This window comes from Phoxinus phoxinus, assembly GCF_949152265.1.
Source record: "Phoxinus phoxinus genome assembly, chromosome: 10".
Lineage (NCBI taxonomy): Eukaryota > Metazoa > Chordata > Actinopteri > Cypriniformes > Leuciscidae > Phoxinus > Phoxinus phoxinus.
This window is the reverse complement of record NC_136885.1, coordinates 35477702-35487701: the sequence shown is the minus strand read 5'-3', so window position 1 is coordinate 35487701 and position 10000 is coordinate 35477702. Positions and strand designations below refer to the sequence as shown.

At 41.0% G+C, this 10000-nt stretch overlaps 1 protein-coding gene across 1 annotated transcript in view; it reads right to left on the bottom strand.

Annotated features, from left to right (window-relative positions):
- The window catches only part of notchl (notch receptor, like), a 20976-nt gene that overhangs the window by 4442 nt on the left and 6534 nt on the right, over positions 1-10000 (bottom strand). The window contains exons 4-9 of the mRNA XM_079625377.1: positions 9992-10000; positions 7367-7470; positions 6428-6621; positions 6190-6320; positions 5167-5225; positions 3558-3687 (exon numbers count right to left, since the gene is read on the bottom strand). The exon at positions 9992-10000 is cut by the window's right edge and continues 218 nt beyond it. Of these exons, the coding sequence (XP_079481503.1) occupies positions 3558-3687; positions 5167-5225; positions 6190-6320; positions 6428-6621; positions 7367-7470; positions 9992-10000 (627 nt within the window). The remainder of the gene's footprint in view (positions 1-3557; positions 3688-5166; positions 5226-6189; positions 6321-6427; positions 6622-7366; positions 7471-9991) is intronic.

Genomic DNA, 10000 nt, shown 5'->3' with positions numbered 1-10000 from the left:
TGTTATGGGAAGGGAAACAGGAAAGCCATCGACCATTGCCGTAAAAGAGGGAAATGTATGAGAAACAGAAACAAAGGCATGGAAGGTTAATACAGTATTTCCACATCGACCGGGGCGCTACAGCACATTAACTCTGCTCTGAATCAGACGTGTGTATCAGCGGAGCTGCAGTGAGGAGTTCAGGACAGGACAGAGAGAGGGACAAAGAAAGGGCAGAACACATTACTCCCCAACTGCAAACACACACTCTTCCTGTACGGTCTACGTTTACATGCAACCAATTAATCCGTTAGTAATCGGATTGACGGCTCAATCGGACTGAAAATCCTTCATGTAAACACTTTAATCGATCCGATTGAGCTTGATCAAAGGGGTTTATTCCTTTTCTAATCCGATCGAGAGAACATGTAAACACTTGATCGGATTGAAAACCGAAACTGAAAGCACTGCGCATGTGCGATGGCGTAGAAATAGCGATAGCGTAATGACGCGCTGAACGAGCTGTTGTTCCTGTTGAACAAAGTGTCGTTTCTGAAAAAAATAAAAATAAAGTGTTGTATAAATGTCCCGTCATCCTATAATTCTCCTTTCGTCTCACCAGTCCTGGTTTCAGACATAGATATCCATATAAGGCTAGATGTCTTAAGGCGGAGTCTCTAACGTCATCACCGGCGGCCATCTTGTCACAGGCAAGCGTTCTGGCGGGCTCTGTGGTTCCTGATGTACGGTGAGTGATCTCCACGAACACACACACTCTTATCTCGCTGAAATCTTGACGGATTTACAAACGGTTTGGTTTTTCACAAACGTTATTAACGTGCCTATATGGATGCTTGAACATGTTGAAATATATAATATTATAATTATTCATAAGTATGTAGTGTCATAACTACATCTCTGACGTTTATAACAAACCAACCCGTTTGAAAATCGGTAGAAAATTGAGCAAGTTATGGTTATTTAAAAAGTACATGCACCATTAAAACACAATGTTACGAGTGAGCGAGCTGACTGTGACAAGATGGCCGCTGTGTGCGGACGTCGACCTCCATTGGCCAGCAGCGCGGACGAGACATCTAGTCTTTATTATGTATATCTATGGTTTCAGACTTTCATTTGTACGGCGTGATAAATATAAACCACACGGCACAACGGGTCATATGCTAATTGTCTCCAAATTATGACCAGAAATGGATAAATATTAAGTCTGCTGTTTAAAACAAATTAAGAATCAATGTAGGAGAATGGTTATTATGCGCAAACAGCGGCAAACTCTGTATAATCGTGCAGTGAGCGCATGTCAAAAAATATATTCTGTTTCGAATCTTGTGACATAAGCGCGCACATCGACCCGATCACGTGTTTAGCGCTACGGTGGCCGAGAGAGCTCAACGCGCTGCAACTGAAGAAAACACATGCAAATAGAAAAAACACCCGGAAATTAAGAAAACATCTTCCTCAGTTTTACAACACACGGCTCCAAATACTCACAACACAACCAAATACAGAAATGCTCTGCAAATAGCACAGAACACAACAGAAATGTTTCCAGGGGACCCCAATTAAAGGATTAGTTCACTTTTAAAAACACTTTTGCTGATAATTTACTCCCCCCGATGTCATCAAGATGTCCATGTCTTTCTTTCTTCAGTGGAAAAGAAATGAAGGTTTTTGATGAACACATTTCTCCATATAATGGACGTCAATGGGCCCCAAACGGGTCAAGGTCCAGATGACAGTGTCAGCGCCGCTTCAACGGGCTTTAAACGACACCAGACGATGAATACGGCTCTTATCTAGCGAAACCATCGTCATTTCAAAAATAAAAATAAAAGTTTAAGTTTTATAAGCACAAACGCTCGCCTTGCTCTGTTCTGTGATGCGCGTTCGTGACGTCACGTAATACGCAGTTATGCTGTAAAGGTCACGCTTCTGTGAAAAGTAAAACATTTCTATCCTGACGAAAATTTTCTTTTAGGCTTTTTAATATTCCAACACCAGGATACACACACACGAGATGGGCATTTTAACCGATAAACTGACACAAAGACATTTGAATATGTGTGTATGGTCCTCCTTCCGCACATATGTAAACACTAGGCTTGTTTGAGATGCGCCTTGCCTCGCCTGAATTGTATGCGAGAGTAGGCGGCTGCAGTGAGGGGAGGAGTGAAAAAAGCGCAGGAAAGCCGGACAGTTCTCTCTTCTCGCAGTGGATCTGACATGATCTTATATACTGTCTATGGGATCTGACACCTGTGAGATCAAAGATGGATATCGCGGGATTCACGCTCGCTAATAAACTGGATGTAATTTAAGTTCTGTTGCTTTTATAATAAAATAAATATAATGAACAAGACACCCAAAGCACTTGTTATTTAATCCCATTCCAAATACGTGTTTATAATCATTTTGTTCTTTAATACAGACATGTGTTTTTATATATTTTTTATAAAAATTACATAATCACATAATCCATATAGAGATCGCACTGTCAGAGAGTTTGGGAATATTCACACATAATTTATACACATAAACCATGATATCAGAGTTTTAAAATCAAACATTTTAAAAGAGAACAATACATCATGGTTATTTAAACCAATGAGCATCAACCTGTGTCGTCAGCAAGTCGTTTCCCATCATGCTTTTGATCAGCGCAGTCGGTGGAGAGCAACTGCGCTCGACTGCAGAATCCGACACGTGCGCCTTGCGCTCGCGATAGTGTTTTGACATAACATCAGCATGACATCAGAGCCAGGCGGAACGCAGTCGGACACATTTCTAACCGGCATGCATCTCACGCTGATCAACGGTGATCGGTTCTGCGCAGATTTTGCTCATCTCAAACAAGCCTACTGACTCGTCAAGCGTGACCTTTACAGCGTAACTGCGTATTACGTGACGTCACGAACGCGCATCACAGAACAGAGCAAGGCGAGCGCTTGTGCTTATAAAACGTAAACTTTTTTATTTATGTTTGAAATGACGATGGTTTCGCTAGATAAGACCGTATTCATCGTCTGGTGTCGTTTAAAGCCCGTTGAAGCGGCGCTGACACTGTCATCTGGACCTTGACCCGTTTGGGGCCCATTGACGTCCATTATATGGAGAAATGTGTTCATCAAAAACCTTCATTTCTTTTCCACTGAAGAAAGAAAGACATGGACATCTTGATGACATCGGGGTGAGGAAACTATCAGCAAAAGTGTTTTTAAAGTGAACTAATCCATTAAGTTACGAACCCGGCTGGGACGTGCTTAGACATACACATTTGTTTACAATATACAAAATGTGTTAACATGTTCAATGTCCTCAGAATACAAAAGAGAAAAAAAAGTTAATGAGCTGGAAAAAAAAGATAGAGGAAATGAACATGAGGGTAAGAAATTAATCTATACATCAGTTGTACATCTCTCTCGGCCGCCGTAACATTCAGATTCATTAAACGGAATTAATTCAGTCCGATTGAAACTAAAGTTGTGCATGTAAACATAGCCGACTGAAGGGACTCATTCCACAGGCAACCGGAGAGCACAGGCATCAGATGCTCGTACCCGTGTGGTCGGTGTTATTGACCGGGACTCCGGCTCTCAGGAGCTCCAGAACCACTCGGTCCAGTCCACTTCTGACCGCGCGGATCAGCACGACCGAGCCGTCGGGACCGCACCACTGCACCGGAGCGCTCTGACACACGGCACACACCATCAGAACAGATATCATATATACAAGACCACATTACTCCAGTATTATTACACGGCTCTGTGGAATACTTGATTCTGATTGGTCAATCGCGCCATCCAGCGGTGTGTTATTATTTAACATAACAATGATAACAGCCGCTGAGAACAGAAACACAGGCGCTATACGCTCTCTAGCAACGTTTTTTCTTGCATTTGGTGAGCTAATAAAATATGAAAACTCAGTCGAATCAATATTTTGTGTACAGATATTTAATTATGGCATCCAGTATCGTGGACTCGCTCTCTCTTGTTTCATACAAACGCAGCGGCGGCCATTTTGTGACTATTGTTTTGTAGACTGTTGGATTATAAGATATAAACAGGTACGGTTTTACAACAGTTTAATCCGAAATCAATATCTCTAATCTCCATAATTATTTATGTGGCGAAATGCTGTGTAATAAGTGTTATGACTGTATACCGTATCTCTTAAATGTCCGCTAGTTTGATCTCGCCGCTGAAACTGCTCTCCGCCAAGCTTTGCGTTTAAAGAGCTAATAAAATATTTCAACTCAGATCAATATTTTGTGTCTAATTATTTACTTATGTGGCAAATATGAGTGTAATAAGCGGATAATATACATCCAGCCGGTTGTTATCTCAGAATAAACCCCTTCAGGTGTGTGTGTGTGTGTGTGATCTCAGAATAAACCCCTTCAGGTGTGTGTGTGTGTGTGTGTGTGATCTCAGAATAACCCCCTTCAGGTGTGTGTGTGTGTGTGTGTGTGTGTGTGTGTGTGTGTGATCTCAGAATAAACCCCTTCAAGTGTGTGTGTGTGTGTGTGTGTGTGTGAGATCTCAGAATAACCCCCTTCAGGTGTGTGTGTGTGTGTGTGTGTGTGTGTGTGTGTGTGATCTCAGAATAAACCCCTTCAAGTGTGTGTGTGTGTGTGTGTGTGTGCGTGTGTGATCTCAGAATAAACCTCTTCAGGTGTGTGTGTGTGTGTGTGTGTGAGATCTCAGAATAAACCCCTTCAGGTGTGTGTGTGTGTGTGTGTGTGTGTGTGTGTTTACATACTACATTGCTGATCTTTTAGGGTCTTACATTTCAGGACATTAACCAATTTTTGCTCGCTGTCCAAAGTCAAAGCGTGATCAAGCTTTTCACATCCAGCAAGCAATAGAGATTTTTAAGTCTCAGTTGAAAACTTAGCTTGTAGTTCAGTGTATTCAGTTTATTGAAGCAATAACTTATTTTTATTTATTTTTTTCTCTCTCTAAACTGATCTCACTATACAGTTGTGTGTGTGTGGGTGTATGTCTAAGAGTGTGTAGTCATGCCTTTATTTACTATAGGCTTGGTAAATGTTTTTATACATGCATGTTTTAATTATAACTGTGAAGCACTTCGGCAACAAGGTTGCTATTAAATGTGCTAGATAAATAAATATAAGTTTAAGCTGATATATAAATATAAGCTCACATTTCTTGGTGGTCTTTGAGGTGTAGGAACAGGGTTTCTTTCCCATCCTCTCGGTGGAGCTGAAGGAGGAATACAAAGTTAAGATGAAGTTAAGATGAAGCAGTGGCTGTAGTGTCCCAATTATCCTCTCATCTGTATGTGCAAGATTAGAATGAGCACTTCCTCTTTTCATAGTACATTGATAATAATATGCAAATATTGTTTAGATGTACATGATTTTCAAAAGCTTTTTTGCATATATTTGCATACTGTGTTCTGGATGTAAACCAGTAGCAACATTTTGTTTGTTTAGCTTGAAAAAGTGACATTTTACATGCTCTGAAATGTTTTAGTTTTTATTTATTCATATTTTGAATTAACTTTTAATTTTATATTTTAATTTTAGCAATTTTAGTGTTTTTTGTATTTTTTTAAAATATTGCTATTTAGATTTATTTTTTAACTTTAGTAGGCTATATTAACTTTAATGTAATATTTAATTTTGGTTTATAATATTTAATTTTTGTTTATATATATGTCAACAACATTATGTTTTCGTTTATTAATATAAAACAAAACAAAACAATACAACTAACTAGAATAAGTTCTTAATGTACTCAAATTCTAAAAAAAAAAGTATGCTAAATAGCAATATTTAAAAAACGAATAAAACAGAAAAAGCACATAACAAATTTGCTAAAACAAACCAGAATGAAAACTGAAAATATAAAAATAAAAACTAATTTAAAATATTAAATACTATAATAGTATAGAAACAATACTAAAATGACACTGCATTAAGTATATTAACTACTTTATATTGTATTTTATGTTTTAGTAATGTATAATGTATAATATATGTGTGTGTATACATAGGCTATTATATATATATAATCATATGTATATATGTGCGCGTGAGTGTGTGTGCGTGTGCGTGCGTGTGCGCGTGTGTGTGTGTGTGTGTGTGTGTGTGTGTGTGTGTGTGTGTGTGTGTGTGTGCGCGTGCGTGTGTGCGTGTGTGTGTGTGTGTGTGTGTGTTCTCACCCAGCATGCGGGGCTGTTGGAAGTGCTTATGGTCCGGTGATCTGTGGTCACAGATGGTCTTGTTGATGTCCTCCATGGAGCTCTGGGTCACGTCGGTGTCACTTCCAATGTCCAGTTCCTTCCTCAGGGGCCTAAAATCAGCGTAACACACACACACACACACACACACACACGGTTCCTCTCCATCAAGGCCTTTTCCTCCCTCACTCACAGTGTGAAACTCTTCAAACACACTCACCGCATTCGGATGGCGTCCTCGCCGAGCGGCTCCTTGCGTCTCTTTCCTGACTCCTTTCCTTTCTTGTTTTTCCTTCTGTCTTTATCTCGTCCTGATCGGCTTCTGTTCTCCTCAGATCGAGTCCAGGTTTTGCTGTCGGTCACGATGGATCTGTGACGAACTCGCTCGCCTCCTTCTCTCCGCTGGCGTCTCCTCTTTAAAGGGGACATCATGAAAATGTGTGTAAGCGCTGTAATCGGCGCATCTACCAACCCAGAAAACGTGAAAAGTAAAACCCAGTCACTTAGTTCTGGTGAGTCTTTCTCTGCAAGCATGTTATAAAATAAGCCGATCAGATTCTGACGTATGAAGAGGATCTTATTATAATATTCCCGGCCCTTAATCTGCACGGTTACACACACCAGCCGACATTCGGTTCCTCACGCGACAGCAGAGACCAGTTCTAACGCGACGCAGAAGATCCAGCAAAGCATGAAACTGTTCTGTGGTCGAGCACAGACTGGACACTAGTGACCAGAACATGTCAGCGCTGTCTTATAAACACCTCAGGAACTGTGGACACTTGTGTAAGAGTTCAACATGATGATGAGATGATCAGTGTAACTCCACAACAACTACACACGTCTCCGCTAACATCCAGAAACTCTGAGTCTCTCCGTAAGGCTGCGCTCGCTACTGGTTATTCTGGGATTCTGGAGGAGTGAGATTGGCCAGTTCTGAGTTTCTGAAGCTCCGCCCTCTTCTGAACGGAGGCGGAGCTAAAGCTCATTTGCATTTAAAGGGACACACACACAAAAACTACGTGTTTTTGCTCACACCCAAAAAAGGGCAAATTTGACAAGATATAATAAATGATCTGGGGGGAATTTTGAACCGAAATTTCACAGACACATTCTGAGGACACCATAGATTTGTATTAGATCTTGTGAAAAGCGGCACCTTTAACCACAGGAGCACCGCCGGGATAATCAGGACCAGAGCCACACCGAGTCCAGCCGACACGCCGACCACGGGCCACATCCAGGCAGGAGACGCTCCGAGAACTGAAGCATTCAGCCGTAGAGAAATACAAGAAGAACATCTCAATAATAGAGTTACACTTTAGAAAACTGGAAAATATTAACTACTATTAACTAACAAGAAACTCTTAATATAAAATTAGTAGGTAATAGCGCTCAGTTGAATGTGGAAGTTCACTATTAGCTAATCAGTAACTACTATTTTATCATACCTCGGACTATTAAAAACTATATACAGGTTCAAAATTAATGTTAATAATGCATAATCTATTATATGAGGTAATGGCAGCCCATTTATGACTCAAGTGTTGCTACATCCTTCTAAAGGAACTACTAATAATGTGTCAGTATCTAAAGTGAAGATCATGGGAACACACTGATGACTAAAGTGTTAAATCCATCGGAAGGATTTACTGTTCAAACCCTTACAAACGACTCAAAAGCTTACAATGACTAGAGAGTTATCATTATTTGAAAAGTGTGTGCGAGCGTGTGTGTGTGTGTGTGTGTCTGTCTGTGTGTGTGTGCGTGTGTGTGTGTGTGTGTGTGTGTGTGTGTCTGTCTGTGTGTGTGTGTGCGTGTGTGTGTGTGTGTGTGTGTGTGTGTGTGAGAGTGAGTGAGTGAGTGAGTGTGTGTGTGTGTGTGTGTGTGCGTGTGTGTGTGTGTGTGTGTGTGTGTGTGTGAGAGTGAGTGAGTGAGTGAGTGAGTGAGTGTGTGTGTGAGTGTGTCTGAGTGAGTGTGTGTGAGTGAGTGAGTGAGTGAGTGAGTGAGTGAGTGAGTGTGTGTGTGAGTGTGTCTGAGTGAGTGTGTGTGAGTGAGTGAGTGAGTGAGTGAGTGTGTGTGTGAGTGTGTCTGAGTGAGTGTGTGTGAGTGAGTGAGTGAGTGAGTGAGTGTGTGTGTGTGTGAGTGTGTCTGAGTGAGTGTGTGTGAGTGAGTGAGTGTTTAATGTTTTAAAGTCCCCCTGTGGTGAAAATCCTGCTTTAAAGGGGTTTAATGTTGTTTATGTGTCTATGTGGTGTTTTTAATCTGCTTTAAAGGGGTCATGACATGAGAAACCAAATTTGCCTTGATCTTTTGGTATATAAGAGGTCTTTGTACCATTAAAACGTCCTGCAAGTTTCATAGCTTAAGACGTCCTCCCCATTATAAACGAATCATTTATTTAATCAAGCTCTAAATACAGCTCGTTCTGGATCCACGGTAAGAAGTGACGTCACGGTGCGAAGTGACGTACCAGCGTTTGCATATGACCGCCTCCAGCACAAGACAACTACGCTTAAAGCGCAAGACAACTACGCTCATTTCGTATCGCCGCGCGCCGCACAAGTGTTCAGTCGCCGGACAGCGAGTGGGTCTGTGTACAGGGAGATTACGACGCCGCAGATGTGCTGTTCCTGGCTGTGGACAAACAACATCTTTGAATACGCTGCCGAAAGATCCAGTCGTCAGGGGAAATGGATGCACTTTATTTTTTGCGGACGTCTCAGTCACGGCAGTGTTAGTTTAAGCGTTTGTTCTGTACATTTGAAGGATGACTGTTTTGAGAACAAATCCCAATATGATGCAGAAAACTGTTGCTCAAAGATAAGTCCGTGCCGACTATTCTGGGCTCAACAACGACGACGCAAACTGTAAGTAATGTATTTAAAACTTTAAACTACTTTTTAAATACGCTGAATCCGCAAATGTTCTGGCTGGGGGCGTTAATAATTGGTGCATAGGCACTGACGTTAGCCAATCATAACAGTGGGCGTTAACACTGAACTCTTAAAGGGGAAACACCCCCAAAACAGACTGTGAATCAGAGGATGAGAAACAGGGAAAAGGTCATAATCACTACATTTTAAAAGTTTTTTTGTAAAAAAAAACTATAGCAATACTATAATTGCACCTAGGGGAACATAATAAAAAATAAAAAAACCATGTCATGACCCCTTTAAGACAAACCATGTGTAAATTCATAAATCGCTGGTGTTTCTGACGTCACAAACTACCTTGTAACCAATCAGATCAACGTGTGATCGTCAACCAGTGGATCTCTGAGTGAGTGAGTGGGTGGAGGCGGGGCTCATTCGCATATTCATAAGACCGCGCATACTAAATGAGGCAAGGGTGTCGAGTTGCATTCAAGCTATTTTAAGGCATAAATGAAAAAACTTTTACATTTGTCATTTTGGTGATCAAAGATAAAAAAAATATTATTTAGTTTTTTTTTAAAGATTTTTTGGGGTGATTTTTGCCTTTTATTGTGATAGGATAGTAAAGAGTGGACAGGAAGCGAGGTGTGAGAGAGTCGGGATCGGGAAAGGTCCACCAGCCGGGATTCGAACTCGGGTCGCCTGAACCGCATGCTGTGTTGGCGCGCTGACCACGAGGCTATCAGCGCTGACCAAAGATGAATTTAAGGGATAAAATGATTGACTACAGGGGGACTTTAAAATGAACATTCAAAAAACTTCAATTTTGATTTAATGTATGAGGACTTAAAAGTGTCTGAATATACTGTATGCGTATGTTGTGGCAAGGTCCGATAAAAGAAACATACGATTGCGTT